This window comes from Ochotona curzoniae, unplaced genomic scaffold, assembly GCF_017591425.1.
Source record: "Ochotona curzoniae isolate NIBS_2020 unplaced genomic scaffold, NIBS_Ocur_1.0 scaffold_3208, whole genome shotgun sequence".
NCBI classification, from domain to species: domain Eukaryota; kingdom Metazoa; phylum Chordata; class Mammalia; order Lagomorpha; family Ochotonidae; genus Ochotona; species Ochotona curzoniae.
Genome location: NW_024467106.1, coordinates 2,125,206 through 2,153,205, shown reverse-complemented (window position 1 = coordinate 2,153,205; position 28,000 = coordinate 2,125,206). Strand labels below are relative to the sequence as shown.

The window sequence follows — 28,000 nt, the reverse complement described above, 5'->3', positions numbered from 1 at the left end:
GGCAGAGGTGCCACCAACATGGCATCCTCGCGTCCCGTGGCCTGGGGACTGAGGACGGGTTGAATGCGGCAGGAGACCTATGGGGTTTGTGCATTGTCCTTCATGTGGCGGGGGGGCAGGTGATGGGCAGCAGGGACAAGCGGCTGTGAGGGACCCCGCATCCCGAACCGGGGTGTGTGGGATCCTTGCTGACACACCTGGGGGGCCACTGCTGAGGGGCAGAGCTGGCATCGCCCACGATGGAGACCAGGACGGAGCCGCTGTCTTCAGCCAGGTCAGCCCTGGCCCTTGTGGCCATTTGGGGAATGAACCGGCGGATGGAAGATCTTTTTCTCTGTCTCTCCTCCTCTCTATAGATCTGCCTTTCAAATAAAAATAAACATTTTTAAAAACATATACCAGCCAGGCCCAGTGCAATAGCGTAGTAGTTAAAGTCCTCGCCTTGCACGCCCAGAATCCCATATGGGCACTGGTTCTAATCCCAGCAGCCCTGCTTCCCATCCAGCTCCCTGCTTGTGGCCTGGGAAAGCAGTCAAGGACGGCCTAAAGCCTTGGGACCCTGCACCCACGTGGGAGACCTGGAAGAGGCTCTTGGCTCCTGGCTTTGGATTGGCTCAGCTCCAGCCGTTGCGCTCACTTGGGGAGTGAATCATTGGACGGAAGATCTTCCTCTCTGTCTCTCCTCCTCTCTGTATATCTGACTTTCCAATAAATAAATAAATATTAAAAAAAAAATTCTGCCATCTTGATTTTGTAATGCTATGGGGGAAAGAAGGCCCCTGGCATGGAGCAGGTGCAAGCTGGAAGGCCCACACAGCTGGGACCTGGCTGTGCAGCCTGGCAGAGGTGCTGCCATCCCCGCCGGCCCTGTGTGCCGCCGGCCAGTGCTATGGCGATCCGAAGTCAGGAGCCAGAAACTTCTTCCAGGTCTCCCACAGGGGTGCAGGGTCCCAAAGCTTTGGGCTGTCCTCAACTGCTTTCCCAGGCCACAAGCAGGGAGGTGAATGGGAAGTGGAGCTGCCGGGATTAGAACCGGCGCCCATATGGGATCCCAGTGTGTTCAAGGCGAGGACTTTAGCCGCTAGGCCACGCCACCGGGCCCAGGATGGCAGAATTAGACACAGGAGCAAATCTTGATTTCCCACGAGAAGAGAAACGATAACGAGAGATGGAAGGCAGAGTCACAGAGAGACGATGCATTTCTCTGTCCAAATGGGTACAACGGTTAGGGCTGGGCCAGGCCAAAGCCAGGAGCCTGGAGTGCCATGCTATCTTGTTCACAGGTGGCAGACGGCCACGCACTTGGGCCATCTTCCTCTGCCTTCTCTGGCCCATCAGCAGGGAGCTGGACAAGAAGTGGAGCAGCCGGGCCTCGAACTGGTGCCCATGTGGGATGTCAGCGCTCCAGATGGCGGCTTAACTCGCTGTGCCACCAGGCCGGGACTTTGCATTCTGCTCTCCATCTCCGACGACCCTGGGAGTTCCTCATTGCGGGATCTGTAGCTTGGCCTCACACAGGCTCTCGGGGGCAGCATCTGCTTCAGTCCCCAGCTTGGCACCTGGACCACAGTTTAACTGGGGACCTTGTGGGTGGCTGACACCCTCTGCCCCGGGGCGCTAACGCTGCTCTAAGCACGGGTGTCCCCAGGACCCTGCTTCCGGCTGTCCGGGATGTAGGCTGGGACACAGCCTGCTGGGTGCTGCTTAATGCTGCGGGGGTGGTGGTGGTGGGGCTGTGCCATTCTGAACTCCTCTCGCTGTTCACACCTGCAGCCCCCACCGCCCGCTGGTGACGGAACGCTTCTTGGTGGGCCCAGCCTTGGCCGCAGTGACAGACCCCCACCTGGGAGGCCTCTGCGTGGAGTGGCTGACAGTGCACGCACGGGGGGCCGTCACGGACCCTGCGGCAGGCAATGCCTGGCTCAGCCCTGGCTGTCACAGCCATTTAGGGAGTGAGCTAGCAGATGTGAGATCTCTGTCTCTCCCTCTCTGTAACTTTGCCCTTCAAATAAATAAATCTTAAAACACACACACAAACAGGCTGTGTGGAAATGTGGAAGTAAGATAAGCTGGTTGTGTTGCGAAAAAGCCAAAAAAAAAAAAACCCTGTTGAAATGCACGCAGTTTTGAAACTACAGGCGTTTTAGAAAACTCATCCATTCCAGTCGATGATGGGACGCCAGGTGCACGAATCCCCGGATGCACGCGTGTGGGTGAGGTGTGCGAGGCCGGCCCTGACCCCGGGCACCTGCTGACCGTGGCCCTTTCCAAGCAGCCCAGCCCACTCCTCAACCTGGGTGTCATGGGCGCCGGCGACCGCAAGGTGGCGGTGTTGGACAATGTGGGCGCTCTGCTGCCGCCTCGTGGCCGGCGGCGAACGCGACACCTTCCTTCTCCATTCATACATTCTAAGTGTTAGATATTTGGTTCATTTCGGAAATCGCTGCAGTCAGGAAACCGGAGCTCCATCTGGGTCTCCCACGTGGGTACAGGTGCATTAGCAGGGAGCTGGATCAGCAGTGGGGCAGCCAGGACTTGAACCTGCGGCGTTGCAGTATGGCACACAGGCTTCACTTGTACTCCAGGGCTGGACCCACAGTCCTGCTGCATCCAGGACCCAAGGCTCTCAGCATGCGGCTGCGGGTGGCCAGGGGTGCCCAGGCCCCCTGCCCAGCACGCACCCATGGACCCGGCCTGGCAAGAAACAGCTACTGCCCCAGGCGTCCCAGCACACGGGGCTTTGTGGTACTCGATGCCCCCGCGAACCGGGCATCCTAACAGGTGCCTGGGCCCCTGCACCACCTGAGCAAACCAGAAGGAGCTCCCGACTGCTGGCTCTAGACTCTCCCGTGGTACCTTCAGGGAGCGAAGCAGCAGATGGAAGTTTCGAAGCCCACTCTCTGAGTGTCAGGATGTCCCAGGCAGGCCGCGTGCTGTCTGAGCAGACGCCTGCCAGAGGAGGCAGCTAGGCTGGGGAGGCGCAGTGGGCAGGGGTGAGACCTCATTCTAGAAAGCTTCCTCTTGCTTCCCTAAAGAGATCGGATCCCAGCAAAGTAAGGGGCTCCCTGCTGGGGGGTGGACGAAGGTGAGGGGCAGTCTGGAATTGGCTTGGCTCGTCCAAAACCTGCTTTCTTCCGCAGCCAGGTGTGTTTGTGCGTGGAGGGAGACAGCGAGGAAAGACAGGCCCAGTGCTCCAGGCAGTTACTGTAGACCCGGCACACCGCACACGTGGCACTAACCGGCTGGCCAGCTGATACCCCAGAGCCGGCGCGAAAACGCAGTGCACGGGCCAGTGTGATAGTCTAGTGGCTAAATCCTCGCCTTTCACGCGCCAGAATCATCCCATGTGGGCGCCGGTTCTAATCCCGGTAGCTCCACGTCCCATCCAGCTCCCAGCTTGTGGCCTGGGAAAGCAGCAGAGGACGGCCCAAAGCCGTGGGACCCTGCAGCTGCATGGGAGACCCAGGAAAAGCTCCAGGCTTCGGATCGGCTCAGCTCTGGCCATGGTGGTCCCTGGGGGAGTGAACCAGTGAATGCAAGATCTTCCATTGTACCTCCTTCTGTCTGTATTTCTGCCTTTCCAGTTTTTTAAAAAAATAGTCTTCAAAACAACAAAACCCGCAGTGCACGCGGAATCGCAGGCAGTGTGGGGCTCCAGCTCCTGGCGCGGGTGCAGGCATAAGGCAGGGCAGGGCCTGGCCTGGGCTGCAGGGATGGCCACGGGGAACTCGCCCCCAGCGCTGCCTTCCGTCAAATGAACCCAAAGGCCGGGGCGCGAGCGCTGCACCCGCTAACCCAGCTCACACGGTGTTCACCAGGAAAGCGGCGCCTGGGGTCCCCGCATCCTAACACAGGGCTGCCACCGGGCAGGACTGGACCAGGCCAAGGCTAGGGGCTCCCACATGTGGCTCCAGGGGCCCCTCCTGCTTTCCCAGACCGTCGGCAAGGAGCAGGACCGGGACTCGAACCAGCGCCCACGTGGGATGCCGGTGCTGCAGGTAGAGGCTTAAGTCAGTAGGTCCCCTCCGCTCTAACCCAGGGACCCCTGCGGAAACTCGCGGTGCCAGGCCTCGGGGCCCGCCTGCCTTCACTCCGGCCGCCCGCTCCGTCCCTGGCCGCCGTCCCGGAGCCCTCGGTCGGCTGCTCCGAGTGCATTTCTGCCCTCTCCCCTTCGCGGCGCACTCGGCCAGCCAGAAGCACGGAGCACAGAGCTCATCGCTCAGGGATCGCAGTCACGCTCAGAAACATCCAACTCGGCGAGGACCGCGCTTCCGCCTTCTCTCGCACAGAGGCGAACCGGAAGCCCGCCTTGGGCCCGCCCCCTTATCGTCATTGGATGGGTTCCCCGGAAGATGGCAGGGCCCTTGGTAATTCCAGACTTCCTATTGGCTAAGAGCTGACCGATGGAGGAGGGGGCGGAACAGGGCTCCTCCGAGATTCTAATTGGTTAAAAGAAGAAACCGCTTGGCTCGAACTCGAATCTTCATTGGCTAAAATCGAGGGTTGCGTGGTAATTTGCAATCCTCCGGATGCCTGGCTGACTGGCGGGAGACCCGGAACGGTGTCTGCGCGGAACCACCGGGACAGGCGTCGGGGAACTGCCGGAGGTGCGGAAGGCGCGCCGGGCCTGACAGCAGCCATGGCGGCCGGTGCGGCCGTCTCCTTGGAGCTGCAGCGCGAGCGGCGCATGGTGTGCGTGGAGTATCCCGGCGTGGTGCGCGACGTGAGCAACATGCTGGCGACGCTGGGCGGCGAGGAGAGCGTCTCCCGAGTGAGGAGCCGGGCACTCGGCGGCGGGGGTGGGGTGGAGGGTGGTCTCCTTGGCAACGGGGGAGGGGCGGGCCCTGGTGGCCAGTGGGCGGGGCCGGGTGGGCGGGGTTTCCCTAAGCGTGGGGGCGGGTCCTGGCCGCCGATGGGCGGGGCCGAGCCGGGGGCGTGGTTTCCCTGGCAGCATGGGGGCGGGCCTTGGCTTGTCGGGGGTCCGTGGAGACCCCGAGGGTCGGGGCGAAGGTTGACGGGGTCCTTGGAGACCCCGAGGGTCGGGGCCTTGGCTTGTCGGGGGTCCTTGGAGACCCCGAGGGTCGGGGCCTTGGCTTGTCGGGGGTCCTTGGAGACCCCGAGGGTCGGGGCGGAGGCTGACGGGGTCCTTGGAGACCCCGAGGGTCGGGGCGGAGGCTGACGGGGTCCTTGGAGACCCCGAGGGTCGGGGCGGAGGCTGACGGGGTCCTTGGAGACCCCGAGGGTCGGGGCCTTGGCTTGGCGGGGTCCTTGGAGACCCCGAGGGTCGGGGCGAAGGCTGACGGGGGTGCTGGCGGGTGGTGAGGGGCTGTTTTCCACCCCTTCTCATGGCTGACCCTCAGCTTCGTTCTCCGACGCCTGAGCGCAGGGTCTTCCCTGAGTGGGAGACCACGGGCGGGGGGCGCTTGGGGCTGGAGGCGGCCAGCTCGGGGGCGCACGGGGTGGCGGGTGCGGTGCCCACTCCCCTCCTCGGGAGCCTGCCCGGGCTGGAGCTGTCCTGCAGGTGACCACGGGGAGGGGAGCCTCGGGGGTGCGTGGGCCGCGCAGTTACTGCCCACCTCCTCACGCGGCCGAGTCCGGCCTCCAGTGACATTCCATCCTGTTTACGCGTGCTGCTCTTGCTTCTGCCACTTCTGATGACATCAGGGGCAATGCCTGGCTTCTGTTGTTTTTTAAGATTTATTAACTTGAAAAGCAGCGTTCCAGAAAGAGGATCTGTCTGCTGTTTTGTGTCCGAGTCCAGCAGGGCGTGCAGGGCCCGTCTGGATAGGTGTAGCATCCCTCCTGGGCACGGAACCGCCGCCGCCTGGGAGCCAGAGCGCAGGTGTGCTGGGCCAAGGGCCAGCCCTTGCCCACCGTGTCCTGCAGTCTGACGTTGCAAGCTGGCAGACCCTGCATGCCTTAGCGAGCCACATGGCGGGAGAGCGTCCAGGCTTCTGTTTTGGGGCTTGGCTGCTTGACCGAACCCTGGCACCATGCATGCATTCATGCTGCTTTGCCTTGGCGGTGCCCACGCAGGGCCAGGCACTGGCGTGGCTGTTGGCAGCCGGCCGGCGAGCAGGCGTCCTTGCCCGGGGCTGTGGCTGCCGTGCTGTCCTGCACCCACTCAGGGCAGGCCAGCATCGGTTTGCACGAAGGCAACTCGGGCAGACTGTGAGGCCTAGGGTGGGTTTTTGTTTTTCCTTTATTTGAAAGGAGCCGGACATGCCCCATGACTTCCGCAAGTGTCCTGGGAGCCTTGCTTGTAACCGAGCTTGCCCAGTGGAGCCACACTTGTGGTGGCTCTGCGCTGAGCCCGTCACCCATTGCTGCACGGCCATCGCTTGTCTGTGTTAAGACCTTTTTATGTGTTTAGAAAGGAGAGTTGGACCTGAGAGAGCATTCTGCTGGTTCACTCTACACGCAGGGCTGGGCTGTGCCAACGCTGGGGCTGGCACTCCATCCAGGTTTCCCGGGTGGGTGTGGGTGTGGGCACTCAGGAATTTGGGCCATTGCTGCTGCTCTGCGGGAGCCTCGGCAGGGAGCTGGATCGGAAACTGAGCAGCCAGGACTGGAACTGGGGCCCATAGGGGATGCTGGTGGGTCACCCCCAAAGCGGGCGCTGAACGCGATGGCCCTCCCGTGGAGGTGGGAGCCTGGCTCGGCGGGCCGCAGGCCATGGAGAGTAGAGTGGTGGTGATTTCATCTCTGGGCTCGGACACACGAGACGGAATGAGCCTGGGGTCATCCTGCAGTGGTTATCCGGAGCCCAGGTGTGCCCGAGGCTGAGGGGTGTGGGGCGAAAGGGGCATCCTGGCAGAGCTGACCGCCGCCTTTCCAGTTATGCTCTGGCCGGGGAAGAACTCCACTGCCTGGCTTCACCAACTGCAGCTTGACCGTGAGCCCGCCAGCCCTTCTTGGTCGGCTGCCTGACCTTGCCCTCTCGCCCCCAGATCTATGCAGACCCCACCAAGAGGCTGGAGCTCCACTTCCGGCCCAAGGACCCGTACTGCCACCCGGTGTGTGCCAACCGCCTCAGCGCCACCAACCTGCTGCTGCGCGTCCGGAAGAGGACGCGGCGGCGGCCGGGGGCCCCGCCCGAGGTCACGCTGCACATGGAGGTTGTGGGCATCGTGCCCATTGTCTACAAGTTCCAGGGTGCGTCCTGCAGTCCCCGGGCACCCTGTGGGAGCCGCCTGCGCCAGCCACGCTGGCCTGAGGGGCAGGACACGTGGCCGCTCAGCATTGGGGTGGAGCCGCTCGGCGTGGGGGCGGGGCTGGCAGTCAGTGGGCGGGGCCGCTCGGCGTGGGGGCGGGGCCTGGCTGCCAGTGGGCAGGGCCGAGCCAGGGTGTGGTTTTCCTGGCAGCGTGAGGGCGGGCCTTGGCTTGGCAGGGTCCTTGGAGACCCCGAGGGTCGGGGCAAAGGGCTGATGGGGGTCCTGGAGACCCCGAGGGTGCCCTGAGCACAGCAGGTTCATGGCTGGCATGTCTTCTTGGGTTCTGTGCCAAGTCCTGGGTCCTACTGAAACCCCCATGTCCACAGACTGGCAATTCACACCCCTGTGGAATTTAAGATTTAAAAAAAATTTTTTTTTTAAGATTCATTTATTTTAAAGGCTGGGCAACCAGGAGGAAAAGATTTTCCATTCACTGATTCACTCCCTGCATTAGCCAGGGCTGGGCCAGGCTGAAGCCAGGAGTCCAGAACTCCACCCAGAGGGCCTAGCACTTGGGCCCTCCTCCACTGCCTTTCCAGGCACATCAGCAGGAGCTGGAGTGGAAGTGGAGCAGTCGGGACAAGAGCCAGTGCTCAGATGGGATGCCACTGTCCCAGTGGGCAGCTTAACTGGCTGGGGCCCTGCACACACTGGCCGGCCTGTCCCCATCCCTGCCCCTGCACGCCGCCGGCCTGTCCCCCGTCCCTGCCCCTGCACCCCGGCCTGTCCCCCATCCCTGCCCCTGCACGCCGCCGGCCTGTCCCCCGTCCCTGCCCCTGCACGCCGGCCGGCCTGTCCCCCGTCCCTGCCCCTGCACGCCGCCGGCCTGTCCCCCGTCCCTGCCCCTGCACGCCGCCGGCCTGTCCCCCGTCCCTGCCCCTGCACGCCGCCGGCCTGTCCCCCGTCCCTGCCCCTGCACACACTGGCCGGCCTGTCCCCCGTCCCTGCCCCTGCACACCAGCCGGCCTGTCCCCCGTCCCTGCCCCTGCACGCCGCCCTGTCCCCCGTCCCTGCCCGGCCTGATGTTTGTGGGAGGGAGGGGGCGCCATGAAGGGTGCTCCTCATAGGGGTGTGGGTCCTGGGGCTGCCACCACTGGCGTCTCTCCCCAGGAATGTCCGACTTCCAGTACCTGGCCGTGCACACGGAGGCGGGCGGCGGGTGCAGGTCCATGTATGACAAGCTGGTCATGTTGAAGCCCGAGAAGGAGGGCTTCTTCCACCAGGACCTGCCGCTCTACATCCCCCCGCCCATCTTCTCACGCCTCGACACCCCCGTGGACTACTTCTACCGGCCGGAGACGCAGCACCGGTAAGGGCCCAGGCTGCCTCGGGCACGGGTTGCCCTCAGCGCCCACCCGGCGCGACTGCTGGATGAGATCAGAAAAGTGCACGGACTTTTGGTGCAAGGCCGGGAGACCCCTGGAGGGCCTGACGCAGTCCGGCAGAAGCCAGCTGGCTTCCACATCCCCCCGCCCCGCTCGGCTGCTCCGTCCCCACCCCGACGGGTCACAACTGCCCCCTCGTAGTCCTCGGCCGTCTCCGCCGGCTCTGTCACGCTCACCTGCCAAAGCTCAGCCCGGCTCTTCGGCCTTGTGTGTTGTCGTGTGGTCCTTGCTTGTCCAAACTGCACACGAGGAGACCGGAAGCCTTGAAGGTGGCCCTTCGGCCTCTTGTGGCCGGCCTGTGGGCGGGTGCTTGGCAGGCGTTGGCAGCCCTGTGAGTGAGGAGGCAGGAGCCGGGGGAGCCAGAGGGTGGTTGGGCAAAGGGCTGCAGGTGGCGGGGAGCCTGTTGGTGGGCATGTGTCCAGGGTGTGGTGTGTGTGGGAAACGCAGGCACTGGGACACCCTGGCAGCAGATGTGAGCTGCGGCATGGTGTTAGAAGCCTGGAAAAGTCTGGAATGTTGGGCCCCAGAGCAGCTGCCCCTGGGGGCACGGGAGGAAGAGACCGTTACCTCGTCTAAGGACATCTCCACCTGCAGTTCTGACAGAGTGGCCATCATGTCCAGGTGCTCCCTGGAACCCGGGGTGTGTGGCCCAGCACCTGGGACCTGGGCAGGACAGGAAGCCCCAGGCTCGAGGCGTCAGGGAGCGTTCCAGGGTAGCGGCACCTGCAGGGTCGGTGGGAGGCAGGCGGCCCTCAGCAGCCTCAGGCCAGCCAGTGGCAGGGGTGGCCCCAGCAGAGGGTGCGGCTTTGAGCATGGAACGTTCCAGGCATGCCTGCACACTGGAGACGCCTGATTGTGCCCCCACGACTCGGACAGGGAGAGCGCCGTCCTGGCCTGGCCCTGCTCAGCCCGTCCAGGAGCTGGCCGAGTGCATCACTGGGCACCTACGTGGGCGGGCTTGTCAGCGCTTCCTAAGCCCGCAGCCCCGCTGTGTTCAGAGACATCTTGGGGGCCACAGCACCCCACTGTCCTCCTGCTTGAGGATGTAATTCACGCTCTAAGAGGAAGACAGGCCGTCTGGTCCCCTCGCTGCATGGGGTGATGTGGCAGGGTGCTTGTGTCCCGCCAGGCAAGCGCTGCCAGTGGGTGGGTCTAATCCCTCTTGTGCTTACGTGGTTGGTTCTGGAACGTTTTCCCCCCCACCCACACCGTTTGCTCCTTGGGTGACAGAACACCCACAGGCCGTGGCACTCTGGCTCCGCCCCGGAGCTGGCAGGTGGACGGGGAGGAGCGGGGCTCTTTGGCCCCCAGAGCCCGTTTCCCCTGGGGTGTTATCGCTTACCCAGCACGTGGAAGGAGTCTGTGCTTTTTCCCAGGGGTGCTGTTTGCTTTGCTGCTCTGCCAGCCGCCCCAGGCACACAGGGTCTGGCGGCTGCCCTTTGGATCGCCTGGGTCCTGCAAGGTGGCGTGTCTTTAGGTCGGGTGGACAGAGGGGAAGTGGTGACGCTGGCCTGGTGGGGCCCGGCATGCTCCGCAGCCCCTAGGTAGGTCCTGCTGACGGCAGGGCAGCACAAGACCCCTGCCAGCCATTGGCCAGGGCCACCGTGGCAGAGCAGGCTCTTCCTCCACAGCGCTGGGCACGGGCTGCTCGCCGCCCCCTGCTGTTGCTCTCCGAGCCTGGTGTCCAGCTTTCCTTCTTGGGGTACATGGAGCCCCCCAGAAAACAGGACAGTGTGGTACTTGGTCAGGGCAGTCTTGGTTTTAAGATTCATTTATTTATTTTGAAGATTTATTTATTTATTGGAAAGTCAGATATACAGAGAGGAGGAGAGACAGAGAGGAAGATCTTCCATCCAATGATTCACTCCCCAAGTGAGCGCAACGGCTGATGCTATGCCGATCCAAAGCCAGGATCCAGGAACTTCTTCCAGGTCTCCCACATGGGTGCAGGGTCCCAAGGCTTTGGGCCATCCTCGACTGCTTTCCCAGGCCACAAGCAGGGAGCTGGATGGGAAGTGGAGCAGCTGGCGCACGAACCAGCGCTCATATGGGATCCCGGCACATTCAAGGCAAGGACTTTAGCTGCTAGGCCACTAGGCCACTGGGCCCAAGATTTATTTATTTAAAAGGCAGAATGACAGAGAGAGCTAGAGGGAGGAAAGGAGAGACCCCTTGTGCTCTAGTCACTGCCCAGTGGTCCCAGGTGGTCACAGCAGCAGAGCTGGACCAGCTGGAACCAGGAGCCAGGAGCCTCATCCGAGTGTCCCACCTGCACAGCCCATCTGCTATAACCTCCCAGGCGCCTTAGCAGGGAGCTGGGTGGAAAGCCGAGCACCTGAGACTGGAACCTGCACCTAGTAAGGCATGCCAACCTTGCCAAGCATGACTCATTGTGCCTGGCACACACCCCAAAGGCACAGGCGTGATGCCCCTAGGGGCTTCATCCCTGCTGGGAGCCCCCCTGCGTTCTTTCTCAATGTGCAGCTAAGGGAACAAGCTACAGTCAGCACAAGTGGGAACGGGCACCCCAGTGTGGCCACAGGGGATCCAGCCCCACGTTAAGTATCCTTGAGGGGTCAGCACTGCGACATGGCTGGCTAAGTTCCACTGCAAGCACGCTTGTTCCAAGTCCTGGCTGCTCCACTTCCCACCGGGCTCCCTGCTGAGGCACCTGGGAAAGCCCGGACGACTCAGGTCCTTGACCTGCACCCACGTGGCGGAGAGGGTTGAAGCTCCTGGCTCCTGGCTTCAGCCTGGCCCAGCTCTGGTCATTGCATCCATTTGAGGAATGAGCCAGCAGACAGATCTTCCTCTCTGCCTCTTCTCCCTCTTTCTGTAACTCTGCCTTTTAAATAAATAAATAAGTATTTTTTTTTTTAAAAAAGATTTATTTATTTTTATGGGAAAGGCAGATATACAGAGAGGAGGAGAGACAGAGAGAAAGATCTTTCATCCGGTGATTCACTCCCCAAGTGAGCACAACGGCTGATGCTATGCCGATCCGAAGCCAGGAGCCAGAAACTTCTGGGTCTCCCACATGGGTGCAGGGTCCCAAGGCTTTGGGCCGTCCTCAACTGCTTTCCCCGGCCACAAGCAGGGAGCTGGATGGGAAGTGGAGCTGCCAGGATTAGAACCGGCGCCCATATGGGATCCCAGTGTGTTCAAGGCAAGGACTTTAGCCGCTAGGCCACTGCACCAGGTCCATAAATAATTTTTTTTAAGACACTTCAGTGTGACACAGCTGGTGAAGAGCCGCTGGGTGGGGGGGCTGGCGTCCAACCTTGAACACAGAATGTTCTAGAACCCTGGTCTGTGTATATGCTTTGGTCAGGACTTTGTTTCTAGGGCAGTTTTAGGTCCACAGCAACCCAAGAAGGCAGATTTCCCACCCACTGGCAGCAATACCCCATGGGTCCACTGGTGATGCCAGACCAGTGCCCCTCCCCCCCGCACAGGGCCTCGCTCCTGGTGCCAGGCAGCCTGGTCAGGTCCAGGGGAGCTTCACTTTTGATTGCCTAGCCCTCGTGGCATGGCTGGGCGGGGTCTTCCTGGGCCATGGAGCAGCCAGGCACCATGGCGGGGTCCTCCCCTTGCCATAGAACAGCCAGGCGCCTGGGTTGGGGGTCCCAGGTCCCTCAGCAGAAGCCTGTCAGTGCCTCCCGTATCTGCTTGTGATGGCCTTGGAGCTGCCCCAAGCCAACTCGGCCGTCGGGGTCCCTCCTCCCCCGTTGGCAGCCCCGGGACAGGCCCTCCCACTCTGCTGCACCGGCTCCCTGCGCTCGCTGCTGCCCAGTGGGCCTGCCCTCAGTGGCACCCCACCATGCTGTGTTCCTTAGGGAAGGCTACAACAACCCCCCCACCTCAGGCGAGAACCTCATTGGCTTGAGCAGAGCCCGGCGTCCCCACAATGCCATCTTTGTCAACTTTGAGGACAATGAAGTACCCATGCAGCCGCTGGAGGCCGCAGTGCACACGTGGGGGAAGGTGTGCGGCAACCCCGTGGACCAGAAGACCGAGGAGGAGCTGCGGAAGGTGAGCCAGCCCCGTGCTGCCCGCTGCTGCCCAGTGCTGCCCGCTGCTGCCCACTGCCCGCTGCTGCCCGCTGCCTCGGGGCTGCCCACTGCTGCCCACTACCCAGTGCTGCCCGCTGCTGCTCACTGCCCGCTGCTGCCCAGTGCTGCCCCTGCCTCAGGGCTGCCCAGTGCTGCCCTCTGCCCAGTGCTGCCCACTGCCCACTGCTGCTCACTGCCCGCTACTGCCCACTGCCTGCTGCTGCCCAGTGCTGCCTGCTGCTGCCCAGTGCTGCCCGCTGCTGCCCGCTGCCTCGCTGCTGCCCACTGCTGGCCCGCTGCTGCCCGCTGCCTCGGGGCTGCCCGCCGCCTCAGGGCTGGCCGCGGCATCTTTGCCCAGCTGTCCCCATGGCACATTTTGTTTGTGAGCCCTCAGGGATTTTATTTTTAAAGGCTTATTTGTTTTTATTGGGAAGTCAGATTTACAGAGAGAGAGATGAAGAAAGCTCTTCTGTCTGCTAGCTCGCTCCCAAGTGGCCACAGTGGTGGGGTTAAGCTGACCAAAGCCAGGAGCCAGGAGCCTCTTCTGGGTCTCCCACGCAGGTGCAGAGTCCTAGGCTTTGGGCCGTCCTCCACTGTGTTCACAGGCCACAGGCAGGGAGCTGGATGGGAAGTGGAGCAGCTGGGGTATGAACTGGTACCATTATAGGATGCCAGTGCATGCAAGGCGAGGACTTTAGCCACTAGGCTATCACACCAGGCCCAGCCCTCAGGGATTCTCCCCACTAGGTATGACATGTCAGAGCTGCATGCCCAAGGCGGGGCCCTCTGCTGACCTGGGCCGGCTCGTCCCTGGCTTGTACTGTTGGGGCTGCAGTGCAGGCCATTCCAGAGCTGGAGCAGGAGGGCGTTTCAGCCTGTGTGGCTGTCTCCTCTGTCTCTGGACACAGCGCAGATCCCAACAGAGCCTGCAGGGCCCCTTCTGCCTGGGCCTCCTCGCTGTGGCTACTGGGCCAGCGCCTTCCCCTCCTGCCCACGTGGTGACCCCACTCAGGCTCTCTGAAGGTTCCAGAGCTCTAGCACATTCTGTGTCAGCCGGCTGCCCTGCATCCCGTGAGCTGGGGGGAGCCCAGCCCTGCACCCCGTGAGCTGGGGGAGAGTCCAGCCCTGGCCCCCAGCTGGCTGCCCTGCACCCCGTGAGCTGGGGGAGAGCCCAGCCTGGCCCCCAGCTGGCTGCCCTGTACCCCGTGAGCTGGGGGGGAGAGCCCAGCCCTGCACCCCGTGAGCTGGGGGAGCCCAGCCCTGCACCCCGTGAGCTGGGGGGAGCCCAGCCCTGCACCCCGTGAGCTTGGGGGAGAGCCCAGACTGGCCCCCATTATCACATCAGGACCGCCAGTCAGTCTCGTAGCTGCCCCCGACCTGTGCTGGGCTGCAGGTCCGCGTAAGGGAAGGGAGAGAGTGAGAAAGTGCGGGGCTAACGGTGCTGGGGCCTGTTGGGAAGGACGCCCAGGACCCCAACCGTGTTCCGAGGACTGGAAGCAGCTGTTGCACTAAGCCCTGCCTTTGATCCTCCCCAGCTGTTTGAGATCCGTCCCATCTGGTCCCGGAACGCCGTCAAGGCCAACATCAGCATCCACCCTGACAAGCTCAAGATCCTGCTCCCCTTGATAGCTTACTACATGGTGAGTGTGGGCCGGCCTGCTGCGTGGCGAGTGTGGGCCGGCCTGCTGCGTGGCGAGTTGTGAGCCGGCGTGGCGTCTGAGCCCAGCGAGAGCAGGGGCTGCGGCTCCCACTGCAGCCCCTCCATGGCACAGTGAGCACATTTGGATGACTGGGCAGCTGGGCAGGCCATGTGTGCCTCACGTCCTGGTTCCTCCCTGGGGTCCTGCTAACCCAGGCCCAGCCTGTGTGGCCACGGTGTCACCAGCATAGTTCCTCCACTCGTGTCCAGTGGGGTTCATGGGCTGAGATGGGGTTGTCGTGCTTGGGGTTCCCAGTTTGCCCAGAATCCCCACCTGGAGCCATTGGGGAGCCAGTGTGAGATCCTCCTGCGAGGCCCATAGCAGGTGCCTGTCCCCAGACCCTCAGCTCCAGCTCTGTAGGTCTAAGCCCACCACAAACACCCAGTGGGGCCAGAGCACACCCTGTTCCCTCGAGCCAGGAGCTGAGCACTGCTGCAGTGCCGGCTCTCGCAGGATGGCTCCCTGAGTGTGACCTCAGCTGAGCTGCATACCACCTGCAGGGGCTCCTGCCCATGGCCCATGGACGCTGGTGGCTTGTCCTGGGAGCCGGAACCTGCCCCGGCCCCTGCTCACATGCCCGCCTGTGTCTCAGATAACAGGCCCCTGGAGGAGCCTGTGGATCCGCTTCGGGTACGACCCCCGCAAGCACCCGGAAGCCAAGATCTACCAAGTGCTTGACTTCCGAATCCGCTGTGGAATGAAATACGGTAAGCCCCGCTGGCAGCTCTGCCCGCACGCACTCTCTCTCTCCTTTTCCCTCTCCTCCTCCGTGCTTCTCTGTTTCTGGCGTTGCCTTTTGTGCTAAGAATCTGTTCACGTGGAGCGGTTGCAGAAGCCCTCCCAGATGAGACTGTTGGACCCAGAGTAGCGTAGAAGCAGGAGGGCCTGCCCGGGCACCGCTGAGCGTGCTGAGTACAGCAGCCTGCTCATGGCCTCGGCCCCGGCCTGGGGCAGGGCTGGGCCCGCTCATCCTGGGGCAGGGCTGGGCCCGCTCATGGCCTCAGCCCCCCGCCTGGGACAGGGCCGGACCCGCTCATGGCCTCGGCCCCCCGCCTGGGGCAGGGCTGGGCCTTCTGGTGACCCTCCAGCAGTGCAGCAGCTGGGGGGCCCTTTCTCAGGAGCTGGCCCTGTGCCGCCTTTGGCTGCAGGTTACGCCCCTGGGGACATGCCTGTCAAAGCCAAGCGCAGCGCCTACAACTACAGCCTCCCCATCACTGTCAAAAAGACAGGTAAGCGTCCTGGGCCTGTGCTGTGGCCAGGGCTCGCTGCTCAGGGTTGCTCCAGGGCCCTGCCTGCTGCGGTTGCCAGAGCACTGTCGTTGTCCCTGCGCAGCCAGCCAGCTTGTCACCAGGCAGGATCTGAAGCAGGACTCGAACCCTGCGGGCACAGCCGAGCCGCAGAAGTCCTCCTCCAAGTACAAGCTCAAGGTGGGTGCTGCTCCTGAGCTGCAGAGACGGGCAGGGCCAGGAGGGCTTGGGGTGCAGCTCTGTCCACCCCCTGCACCACACTGGGCGGGACGATCTGATGGCAGCTATGGTGGCCTGTGACCCCAGCCCCGGCCCAGGGGAATTGGACCTGGAACGAAGCCGAGGCAGACTCCGAGCCGCAGCTGTGGCTGGCCGTGGACAACAGCCCTCAGTCTCCCATCCCTCTGGCTGCCAACATTCAGTGGCAGCTGGAAATTTCCCAGCCCCCTCAGCAAGTGAGGGTGGCACAGAGTGAGAACAGCTGGGATGGGCATGAGGAAGGTGCCCTATTAAGATGGGTGCTGGGTAGGGGGGAGAGCAGACAGGCACTCCTTGGCAAGGCTGCCAAGGCAGCAGGTGAGGGCAGAGGTCGCCCAGTTGGCACAGGCCACACTGTAGGAAGCCCAGGGCCCAGGCAACGGTCTGCCCCAATCTAGGCCCCTGAAGGGACAGTTGATTCCGTGGAGATTTCCCTGCGGGGTCTTGCCACCCCACAGCAGCTGGGACTCAACTTCCTGACCCACCAACTGCCCCTCCCCCAGGATTCTGTCTACATCTTCCGGGAGGGGGCCCTGCCGCCCTATCGCCAGATGTTCTACCAGCTGTGTGACCTGAATGTGGATGAGTACGTATGCGGGGCCCAAGGGACAGGACAGCGCAAAGCTGGGAGGAAAGGGAGTGGGCCGTGCCTGCTGGGGCAGGCAGGTCGAGGCCCGGCCTGGCAGGTCTCTACCACATCCATCAAGCGGCGGCTAGCTGGGTGCTGCCTGCCTCCCCCGTGCCGGAGCCCTGTGGGCCCCGTCCCTGTCCTCAACTCAGCCCTCCCCGATCCAGGCTGCAGAGGATCATCCACCGTAACGACGGCGAGGAGCAGCTGTGCACGGAGCGTGACGGGTGGTGCCTCCCCAAGACGAGCGACGACCTGCGGGACAGCATGTCACTCATGATCTGGCACACGATCCGCTCACGGAGGCCTGGTGAGCGCCACACGTGCCAGGGTCCCCAGGCAGGGCACCCACAGGGGGACACCCAGGTCGAGGGCATAGCTGGCCACCTCTGTGATCAGGGCCACGGCTTGCCATCCCAAGCCTGCCAGACCCTGGCTCCGTGCGAGCTGGGAGGCAGTAAGTGGCTCCACTGAGGGAATTCCTGCCTGGCTCTGGGGGCAGCAGTCCCACCCCAGGTGGCCCCACAGCTCTTCCCGGAAGTGGCTTTCCCACCTGCCTGCCTCAGTATCACCTCCCCAGGATGGCTCCAGGCTCCGGCCGACTCCAGCGCTGCCTAAGCCCACCCTGGCCCACACCCACAGCCTATGCCTTTCTCGCCTAGCCCTCTTCTCCAGTCCGGCCAAGGCCGACGGCGGCAAGGAGCAGCTGACCGACGAGTCCGGGGAGGAGGACGAGGACGACGAGGAAGAGGAGGAGGACTTCAAGGCCTCAGACGGCAGCGAGAATGAGATGGAGATGGAGATTCTGGACTACGTGTGAGAGGCCCACAAGCCAGGACCCGGCTGATGGCAGGTCTCACCCAGGGCTGGCCCAGCAACCAAAGACAGGCAGGGCCAGGACCTTTCGAGGAAAACTGGAATTGCAGCAAAGGCTGCAGCTGGGCCTTGCTGTGGGTCGCTGCTGTGCGTGGCTGTCTGGCCCTGGGCGGTTGAGGGCATCCCTGGCCCCACTGAGCTGGCTCTGGTGACCTGGGATCGGCTGAGGCTGCAGGCAGAGACAGCCCGAGGAGCCTGGCTCACCCGTGGTCACAGACGGCCACGACCCCCTGGGCCATCTGTGCTGCGTGCAGAGCCTCACCTGTCCCTTTGTTCAGTGGCCTGCCGACAATGCAGGGGGTGCTGGGGGCAGCTGCCTGCCCTGACTTCCCAGGGTGTGTGGGTTCTGCAGGTTGACGGCCAACATGCCCACCGTTCTCTTGGCCGCGGCATACTATCCCTGCCAAGCCCACTGCCACGGAGAGCTATGGCAGTGCCACTTCCTGTTGGGCTTGAGCCATTGGAGGGCCGTCGTCTGACCCCAGTCACCCCAGTGCTGCAGGGCCACCCTGCCCTGTGCCTGGGATTCCAGGGTCTGTGGTGCTTGCAGCGGGGATTCCTGGGGACCTGCTTGTAGTGGGACACAAGCCCGCCACCCTGGCCCCTGCGACCCTTCCCTGCCTGTGCTGAGCCCGAGGCGGTGCGGTTCTGGGCTCTCCCTGCTCTCAGCGACCATTCCAGTCCTTGTGTGACCCTGCAAAACACAGGGGGCCACCCCCACGCTGCTCTCAGCCAGAGCCCAGGGCAGGGTTACGCCCCGGGCCTCGCAGGGTCTCCCCACTTTTCATCAAGCTTGCGGGAATCCTCTCAGCACCAGAGCTGGTCTCAGGAAGCAGCCCACGTCCTGGGCAGCACCAGGCGGTCATGACAGGCCCAGGTTCCCACCGGCCCCCGCTGCCAGTGTTAGGCCAGACGTGCCATGTCTGTGTCTTCTTGCGTGTGTTTTGCTGGAATTAAAATGAATTTTAATCAAACCTCAGCACTCTAATGTGTGGTGCCAGTGTCTTGCCTGGATTTTAACATCTGAAAGGCTGAGAGGGACAGACAGGGATCCGAACAGCTACAATGGCTGAAGCTATGCCAGTCCAAGGCCAGGAACCAGCAGCCCACTCTGGGTCCCCCGTGTGGGTACAGATACCCAAACACTTGAGCCATCCTCTGCTGCTTTCCATGAGCAGGGAGCTGGATCAGAAGTGAAGCCACTGGCACTGCAGCTGTCACCCACGTAGGCTGCTGGTCCCATAATATCACGGCAGTGCCCCCCTTGGCTGGAATCTTCGCTACCAGGCTAAATGCTCCTCCCCAGTCCAGCCTCACAGCACCTAACACTCGCAGTCTCTGATTCTTGGGCCACTCTTCAAACACCTCGTGGCCCCTTCTGATTCTCACGTCAGCCCACCAGATGCCAGATGCCAGACAGCTGCCAGCACTGCCAGCACTGCCCTGCGGGTCTCCACCTGGGAGTCACCGTCGTTCTCTGCTCACCCAGTCTCCAGTCAGGACCAGCTGGAGCCCCGGCTGCTCTGCTTCCCATCCAGCTCCCTGCTAATACGCTTGTGAAGGCAGCAGAGGACGGCCCAGGTGCTTGGGCCACGTGGGAGTGGGAGACGAGGATGGAGTTCCAGGCCCCGGCCTTGGCTGTCCTGGCCAGATGAGAGATGGATTCACCACTCCCTCTCTTCTCTCTTAAATAAATAAATTACAGAACAGATGGGCAGGTACCAAAGCCTGTATAGGAGCATCCTGACATGCTATAACATGGACAGTGTGCACCTGTCGAGGTGGCCAAACTCGAGGAACCCAACAGTACCAGGTGCTGACCAGGACGGGGGCAGGAGCAACTCCCCCTGACTGGGGCAGAGTGGCAGGTGGTGCAGCCACATCTGGAGATCACGCGGCAATTTTTAAAGAGTTATTTATTTTACTTGAACGAGTCAGAGAGAGGAGGAGACACAGATCTTCCTTCCGCTAGTTCATGCCCCAGTGGCTGCATTAGCTGGGACGAGCGGCACCTTGGGGATTCTGTGTGCTGTTGGCATCAGGTGCCCCCATGCAGACCATGGAGCGACCCTCAGGTGAACGGTGGGCTCTGGGTACCAGTTCAGGGTTGTCATTGAGGTGCCTCTCATTGTGACGGAGGCCGAGGCTGTGGGGGCCCTGGGCTCTGGGACGTGTGAAGTATCAGCATCCTGCATCTTGTGTTGCTGTGGTTCTAGAGCAGCTCTAGGGGGCCAGGGCAGTGGCGCTTCACACTCGCCCTCTGCAGCACCAGCGTCCCCCGTGGGTGCCAGTTATGGTCCCAGCGGCTTCACCTGCGATCCAGCTGCCTGCTTACGCCCTGAGAAAGCAGTGGAGGACCAAACCTTAGACCCTGCAACCCATGAAGGAGGCCCCTGGCTCCTGGCTTCAGATCAGCTCAGCTCTAGCTCATTGAGGAAGATCTGTCTGTAAAGTATTTCAAATACATTTTTTAAAAAAATTCTAGCTTTCTGGTATACTGGGTTTTTTTTTGTTTGTTTGTTTTTTTATTTACTTTTTAACTTTAGATGATGTTTATGTAGTTAATTAGGGTGGGAAGGATCAAGGGTTAAGGAAAAATGTGTGTGATTATTGTTCCCAAATTTTCTGTTTCTTCTTTCTTGTTTCTTGGGGCATGGGTGGGGTGTGTGGGACAAGGGGAGAAGCCATACCCACCTTCCAACAACCCCAATCCCGGGATGGGGAACGGCCACCCAATATCAACCCAGCGTCCAGATGTGGCGCACTGGAGACTGGCCCAGATTTCAGTAATTCTGAAATGCTGTCAGTCTCCCCCATGGATGGGGGAGCACAGTCAGTGTCCATTGGCTGTCACAGTCGACCTTAGAGTCTCCATTTGCCCGGACATTGGCCGGGGTAGTTGTCCAATTAATCCTGCCCTCCTCCTCCCGGCAGGGTACCAGTTGTCCTCTGCAGATCTCAATGGGCTGCCACATCCTGCATGTGGATCTGGGCCAGCTACTCCATCTTACCCACTGAAGAGGATCCAAGGTCGCAGATCTACAGCGGCAGAGAGCTGGAAGGGAAATAGAGCAGCTGGGACACAAAGGCAGACAACATTGTCGGAAATTCATGGAATTGAACTTTCTTGACAGAGGCCAAGTCCTTTTCACTCCTAGGACCCTTGGCTCCTGCCCCCCTGCCCTGGACCCAGCTCCTCCCCACCACTGTCCATCCATTCAGTGGTGAGGGCATCAAGCAGACAGACCTGCGGGTGATATGAGCCCAGGCAGCAGCCCAAAGGCGACTTAGTGGGCTGGCGTCAGTGTTGAAGGCACAGGCCCCTGGACAGGGAAGGGGCAGCCCCGCCTGCAGCCTCTGTTGCCCACTGAGTGTCAAGCTTGGACTTCTTAGGTAAGGTGGTCTTTGCTGGTTCGTGTTGGCAGAAATGAGCACCCCATGGTCTCAACAATCTCTCCCATCTCCTGTCTTCCCACCGGGCTCTGGACTCGTGGCTCCGCGCTGCTGTGGATTCCATGCCCTCCTTCCTCAATGCAGGCTCAGCCCTGCCAAGTGCCCAGTAGCTCACAGCCTCTGTGACCCAGAAGCCAACACCCAACCCCTGCACCTCCCCATGGGGCTCCCCTGGCTGAGCCAGGGGGCCAGTCAGAGCCTGGAGACGGAGCACACCTCCTCGCCCTTGTGAGTAGAGCCTCAACCCACGGCAGTCAGCACGCAGCCAGGCCCTCAACCCACGGCAGTCGGCACACAGTCAGGCCCTCAACCCGTGGCGGCCGGCATGCAGCCAGGCCCTGGCCTTGGCCTGTGTGTAGCACCTGCTTCCATTCCCAGGGGGGGCAGGCACCTACCCAGATGCCCAGCAGCGGCTGGCCTTGGGCAAGCTGCACCGTGTCTGCACCCGTGACCTTGACTCTGGCTCCATAAGTACCTGAACCCCCTGGGGAGCCACCCAGAGTGGACGCACGCCATGGGACGCCTGGAGCTGATTGTATGGGGCCTGGCCTGCTGCTTGACAGCGGCACAGGCCGCGGTGACGGTAAGTGGCAGCCTCGCAGGGCGCCCCTTGCACTCTCCTCCCAGCCGGCAGTGCGAGTGAAGCCAGGGCCCAGAGCAGAGCAGGCTGGGGTTTCTCTTCCTGTGCACAGCCTCTCTGAAGGGGTCACTCCGCCGATGACCCAGATCACTGGGTAAGCACAGGAGGCCAACTCCACGGGACTTCAGATAGACCGCAGTGGGTGTTGGTATGAGTGCGTCCCACACGGCATCTGGAACAATTTAAACCAAAAGGAAAAAAAAAAAAAAAAGGAAATTCACCTTCCAATCTGAAATTTCAACGTACCAGCCTCGTGGGTCCTGGCCTCCTCCCACGCCCTGCCGATGTCACCTCCCAGCAGAGGCCCACGGGGCCTGCTGGCCACACGCCCAACATCACAACACACAGCAACCACAAGCAGGCACCTGAAACCCGGCAAACCCAGCCTTGTCCAAACTGGGGGTCTGCACCTCCCGCACATTGCCTCCTCTGCTTGCTGTCCCTCCCTGGGGGACACGCGTCTCTAACTCCTGCCCTCCCCACTCAACCCTGCTGCCTCTCCACCCTTCACCCTGCTGTCCCAGCCCCCCATGGGCCCCGCTCTGTGCACCCCTCCTGTCACTGCCTTGAGAGCTCCAGTGCAGCTGGAAGGACCCAGATTCCTGCCAACTGCCGCTGCAGGTGCCAGCACCCCCTCCCGGAACCACCCGCCCCTCAGTGGAAAGTCCCGGGGCTGATCACCACAGAGACCTCTGAGAAGCGACTTCCCAGGCTCTCCCATGGTGCCAGGCGGCCCCCTGCTTGGACTTGGGGGGATTCCTCCCTCCAGCTTCAGCCCAGCCCCCACTGCCCTGTCCCCAGGCCTCAGAGGGTCGCTGGGACCCTGGCGAGGCTGGGACAGTGGGTGTGGGTGCGTGCTGCCTTTCCCACCTGAAGGCTGGTGAGGGTATGAGCCGGGCTGGCCGAGGCACCTGTGCCAGCCTCCAGGCGCCATGTGCAGACGTAAGAGCCTTCCTTCCATCTTGGCTGTTCCCCGGGCTGGGGGGCTCAGGCCAGGTAGGCCCCTGAGGCTGGCAGGAGGTGAGGGAACCAGACCCTTTGTCTGCCTTGGGTTTGCACAATGAGCAAGAAGCACGCCAGCCATGCCTCCCATCTGCTGGCAACACAGCAGTGGCCCACCTTACAGAGGGGAAGACTGAGGCTCTCTGTCACAGCTGGCCAGTCATACCCAGAACCCAGACCCTCCCCACAGGCCTTAGAAGAGTCCCAAGAGGGAACAGCTGCTTTTACAACCCTGGGGAGGGCCAGGCCCTGTGGGGCAGATGGCAGGGCCCGTCCCAGTCTTTGATACACCCCCTGCTAAGTGGGCTCACCTGCTGGGCTCGGCCTTGGGCTCAGGCTGGCCCAGCTGAGCCCCCTGCCTTCTGCCAGCTGGGGGCCGTGTACACGGAAGGCGGTTTCGTGGAGGGCGTCAACAAGAGGCTCAGCCTGCTGGGCGGGGACTCCATCGACATCTTCAAGGGCATCCCCTTTGCCACCGCCTCGACCCTGGAGAACCCCCAGCGACACCCGGGCTGGCAAGGTGAGGGGAGGCGGTGGTGAGAGAGTGTGTGCCGGGCAGGCCCTGTGGTGGGTGTGGTGTCCAGGGTGGCACGTCCTCACAGCAGCCCCTGTGGCCGCCCGCAGGGACCCTCAAGGCCAATGACTACAAGAAGCGCTGCCTGCAGGCCACCTTGACCCAGACCAGCACCTTTGGGGAGGAAGACTGTCTCTACCTCAACATCTGGGTCCCCCAGGGCAGGAAGGCAGGTCAGAGCCCTGGCAGGGCTGTGAGGGGAGGCCTGGCTGGGCCCCTGCCAGGGAGAAGCCTGTGGCTCACAGGGTGTCAGTGCTCAGCTGGCCGTGCCCCTGTCCCCACCACAGTCTCCAAGAACCTGCCCGTGATGATCTGGATCTACGGCGGTGCCTACCTCATGGGCTCCGGCCAGGGGGCCAACTTCTTCAGCAACTACCTGTATGACGGCGAGGAGATCGCCACGCGCGGCAACGTCATCGTGGTCACCTTCAACTACCGCGTCGGCCCCCTCGGCTTCCTCAGCACGGGGGATGCCAACCTGCCAGGTGCGCAGTGAGCCCAAGCCCGGCTGGGGCCTGGGAGAAACGGGGGCTGCCGGGCGCTCAGAGAGGTGGACAGGCAGCCACCGAGGGAGACACGGGGCACAGAGGAAGGTGCTGCAGCCTTGGTACCACACAGCAGCCAGGGGAAGCTGGGCACGGCTTGGCCATGCTGTGCTGGTCCCCACCCCTCCCTGGCAGCCCTCTCCTGGCACAGCCTCCTAGGACACACCTGGTGCCATCCTGGGCTCTGCAAGGTCTAGACACGCATCCCACCAGCACTGAATGGCACCTGCGGGGTGCCAGTCCCTGGGTCTCTCACTGCGGCACTCCCAGACCTGACGGAAGGTTCAGGAAGAAGGTCCCTTGCTTACGTCTGCCCCCCCGCCCCCCCCCCCGCCACCAGGTAACTACGGCCTTCGGGACCAGCACATGGCCATCGCCTGGGTGAAGAGGAACATCGCAGCCTTTGGGGGAGACCCTGACAACATCACCCTCTTTGGGGAATCAGCTGGGGGTGCTAGTGTCTCTCTGCAGGTCTGGGGACCCCCCGCGGTGGGGAGGTGGGGCTGCTGCTGAGCCCCAGGTGCAGCCTGGGTGACAGAACCTCTGTGTGTCACAGACCCTGACCCCCTACAACAAGGGCCTCATCCGGCGTGCCATCAGCCAGAGCGGGGTGGCGTTGAGCCCCTGGGCCATTCAAAAGGACCCCCTCTTCTGGGCCAAGAAGGTCAGCAGAGGGGCGAGGCGTGGGGGTGGGGTGGGTGGGCAGGAAGCTCGTTTTCCACGCCTCGAACCCTGAATTGCTCCCCATCCTGAATTCCACATGTCCACCTGGCTTCTATCCCCAGATTGCAGAAAAGGTGGGCTGTCCCCTGGACGACACAGCAAAGATGGCCGGCTGCTTGAAGGTCACTGACCCCCGGGCCCTGACGCTGGCCTACAGGCTGCCCCTGGGGGGCACAGAGTGTGAGTGGGCGGCCAGGGGCATGATGTGGGGGCACGACGTGGGGCCAAGGTATTCTGGACTGAGGCTGGAGCCCCAGGCAGCTCACAGCCACACGCCCTGTCCCCAGGGTGGGGACCTTCCTCCTCGCTCTCCTTCGGGGTCACGGTTACCCCATCTCTATCAGGGACATTGCCCTCCAAATGGCTGCACCCATGGGGCTGGGCCAGGCTGAAGCCAGCAGCTTGGGAGTCCGTCCATGTCGCCTACGTGGGTGCTGACAGGGACCTACGGCCATCCGTTGTGGCTCTCGTGCTGCCGGGATGGGACCCAGCACTCCGCTGTGGGACACTGGTGCCATAAGCAGGAGACATTCCTGGTGGTGTTCAGGAGGGTGGAGCCAGGGACGCCGCTCCGCCCCCACGGCCTGCAGTTGCCCTGCCCCCGACGCCCACGGTGCCCAGGCTGGGACGAGGGCAGGCAGGAGGGTTCTGACCGCAGCAGGCCGTGAGGAGGCCGAGTGTGGGGAGCCCGCTGAGCCTTGGACCGCCCGCAGACCCCGTGTTGTACTACCTGGCTTTCATGCCCGTCGTCGACGGAGACTTCCTCCCCGACGACCCCATCAACCTGTACGAGAACGCCGCCGACATCGACTACCTGGCGGGCACCAATGACATGGACGGCCACCTCTTCGCCTCTGTTGACGTGCCGGTCATTAACAAGTCCAGCAAGGACATGTCAGAGTAAGCGGCTGGAGCCGAGGGCGCACACTGGCCTGGACGCAGATGGCACAGTGAGGGGAGGGGGTTGCGCCGATGCCCTCCTGTTGGCACCACGGTGGGGTCCAGTGCCTCCTTGGTTCCCCCCAGCGAGGACTTCTACAAGTTGGTCAGAGGCTTCACAGTCACCAAGGGGACTGCGGGGGCCGAGGCCGTGTACAACGCCTACACCGAGTCCTGGGCCCAGGACTCCAGCCAGGAGAACAAGAAGAGGACGGTGGTGGACATAGAGACGGACATCCTGTTCCTCATCCCCACGGAGGTGGCCCTGGCCCAGCACCGAAGCCACGCCAGGTGAGGCTCCTTGGTGGAGGGGCGCGGTCCAGGTGCACTTCCTTTTTGCCTCTTGATGCCGGCTGAGCAACAAAGGGAAGCAAAGCTTGTACAGAGCTCGGGGAGGAGGCCGTGTACCCCTCGCCAGGGGTGACAACCTCAGCTTTCCCCTGGCTCTGCTCTGCCTGCCCCCCAGCGGCCCCCTCCAGGGCCTGCTGACCGGGGTGGGCTCCTCTCCCCGCCTCAGGACCGGCCAGACATACTGGTACCTGTTCTCGCACCCCTCGCGGATGCCCATCTACCCCAGCTGGATGGGGGCGGACCACGCTGACGACCTCCAGTACGTCTTTGGGAAGCCCTTTTCCTCTCCCCTGGGCTACCGGGCTCAAGACAGGACGGTCTCCAAGAGCCTGATTGCTTACTGGACCAACTTCGCCAGGACCGGGTAAGGAGCTCTGCTCTGGGGCGCCTGGCACGGTGCCCGGAGGTCTTTCCGATGCCCTGCAGGGCTGGGGGTGAGGCCCTGGCGACACGGCTCAGCTTTGCCCTGTCCCGTAGGGATCCCAACACGGGCACATCGGAAGTGCCTGCCCACTGGGAGCCCTACACCTTGGAGAATGGCAACTACCTGGAGATCAACAAGCAGACGTCCAAAGACTCCAGGGGGCAGTACCTGAGGCCCAGCTTCCTGAAGTTCTGGACCACCACCTACCAGCAGCTGCCCACGGTGATTGGAAACGACCCAGGCTTGGTGCTGGTGCCGCCCACGGATGACCCAGAGGCCGGCTTCACGCCTCCCGCTGACCTCCTCGTGGACGCTCAGGCTCCCGTGGCCATTGGCTTCTAGTGTGTCAGGAGCCTCAGCGCCAAAGAGCCACAGGGTGGCACCCCACCCCACGCGGCCGCCTCCCCTCCCGAGCTCTTCCCGAGTAAAGCTTCCTGCTCCTGGTCTGTTGTCTGGTTCATTGTCGAGTGGAGGATCCAGGGTCTGGCCGCTTCCTCTCCCTCCGTCCCCAGGCCCTAGGATGTCCTCAGAACCGGTGTCACTGTGGACAGGAGGCACAGAATCTGAGTGAGTGAGTGTGTGTGGCGGGGAAGAGGGGTGTGACATACCCAATGCCAGGTGAGGGCTTGGGGTTGGGGGGCTGGGGCTTGTGGGGGACCCTGATTCACAGGATGAGGCTCCCTTAGCCTTGACCACTGCACCAGCAAGCTGCCCCAGGCATGAAGCCAGAGGACGTGGGATGGGCAGGAGGCGGCTGAGGGGAGGGCCAGAGCAGCAGTCCCCACCGTCCACTGTGGGGACTGTCTGCTGTCCCTGGCTGGCCTCTTGCTGTCTGCCTTGCCTGTCTGGCCTGTCCCTGGCCTGGCTCAGTGCGCTGGCAGGCGCGGGAAGCAGCCCGGGGGCCTGCTGCTTTAACTGCTCTTGTTTTTAGGATTGACTTATGTATTTGAAGGGCAGAGTGAAAGTGAGAGGGTCAGCATCTCCCATTTGCTGGCTCTCCTTCCTGTCACATGGCTGCTTGGCCAGGGCTGGGCCAGGCAGCGGCCAGGAACCCGGAACTCCATTAGGGTCCCCCGCCACAGGCAGGGAGCTGGTTGGGAAGAGGAGCAGCTGGCACACGAACTGGCACCCATATGGGATCCCGGGCATGCAAGGCAAGGATTTATCCACTAGGCTACTGTGCTGGGCCCAGTATTGTGCATTCTCTTATAGTTCTGTTTCTGTAAAGTAGTTACCAATTTGCCCTCTTTCATCTGAACTGTTAGTCATTGGAGTCTATTTTTTCCGCCAGTGCAGCTAGAAGTTTGTCAAAGAAAGGACTCTCGGTCTTGCGGGTTCTCTTTGTTTTTTGGTTGATCCGTTCTGTTGGCGTTTGTTCGGCCTTTGGTTCCTCACTGCTGGAATTCAGCCGCACACGCGGGCCGCCGTCTGTCCCGGCAGCCATCCTAATTCCACACGATAAGCCTAGTGCTCGGAGATAACCCGCTGCTCTCAGAGGCCTCGGGAAAGCCCAGCTGTGCCCGCGTCGACCCCCTGGCCAGGTGGCCTGCGACCCTGCGTCCCCCTGCAGGGGCCATGTCCTCACAGCCCCTCGGAGTCGGCGTGCTTCTCCTGTCTGCCTTAGGCTGGTGCCCCATTTTCACGCGCTGGGTTCTAGGTTTGCGGCATGCAGGTCGGGTTGTTGAACCCGGTGGCAGGAATTTTGCAGTCCTTCCGGGTCGCGCACCCTGGGTTTGGGATGTTGTGTTTCTGTTCTCACTGCCGTGCGATCTCACCGGCATCCCTCGCTGTGCTCTGTTCTGGACGGACTGTCCGGCCACGTCTTGTTGATTTCCACCTTTCCAAACGGCCCAACACTTGTGCTGCAGTGGGCGTGAGCGCTCCGTGCGCCTCTGGTTCTAATCCCGGCAGCTCCACTTCCCACCCAGCTCCCTGCCTGTGGCCTGGGAAAGCAGTCGAGGACGGCCCAGAGCCTTGGGACCCTGCACC

At 62.5% G+C, this 28,000-nt stretch overlaps 2 protein-coding genes across 5 annotated transcripts; both read left to right on the top strand.

Moving 5' to 3' along the window:
- The first annotated feature begins 4,513 nt into the window (after positions 1-4,513).
- GTF3C5 (general transcription factor IIIC subunit 5) lies at positions 4,514-18,334 on the top strand. 4 transcript variants are annotated; one of them, XM_040963198.1, is made up of 11 exons: positions 4,514-4,771; positions 6,951-7,155; positions 8,325-8,523; positions 12,436-12,631; positions 14,187-14,291; positions 14,944-15,058; positions 15,500-15,599; positions 15,703-15,778; positions 16,360-16,442; positions 16,652-16,807; positions 17,160-18,334. In XM_040963198.1, exons 1-11 carry the CDS (start codon positions 4,640-4,642, stop codon positions 17,302-17,304), a joined length of 1,512 nt encoding a protein of 503 aa, XP_040819132.1. In that variant the 5' UTR covers positions 4,514-4,639; the 3' UTR covers positions 17,305-18,334. The 4 variants fall into 4 exon arrangements, with proteins under 4 accessions (XP_040819132.1, XP_040819131.1, XP_040819129.1 ...); XM_040963197.1 differs by having other exon boundaries at positions 4,516-4,771; positions 16,652-16,794; positions 17,147-18,334; XM_040963195.1 differs by having other exon boundaries at positions 4,517-4,771; positions 15,500-15,580; positions 15,684-15,778; ... (1 more) ...; positions 16,652-16,794; positions 17,147-18,334.
- Positions 18,335-21,198: 2,864 nt separating this feature from the next.
- On the top strand, positions 21,199-26,353 carry CEL (carboxyl ester lipase). The gene is made up of 11 exons (XM_041004647.1): positions 21,199-21,396; positions 22,825-22,975; positions 23,080-23,202; positions 23,317-23,514; positions 23,915-24,045; positions 24,131-24,238; positions 24,360-24,477; positions 25,011-25,197; positions 25,324-25,527; positions 25,754-25,951; positions 26,065-26,353. Exons 1-11 carry the CDS (start codon positions 21,328-21,330, stop codon positions 26,351-26,353), a joined length of 1,776 nt encoding a protein of 591 aa, XP_040860581.1. The 5' UTR covers positions 21,199-21,327.
- Positions 26,354-28,000: the final 1,647 nt, after the last annotated feature.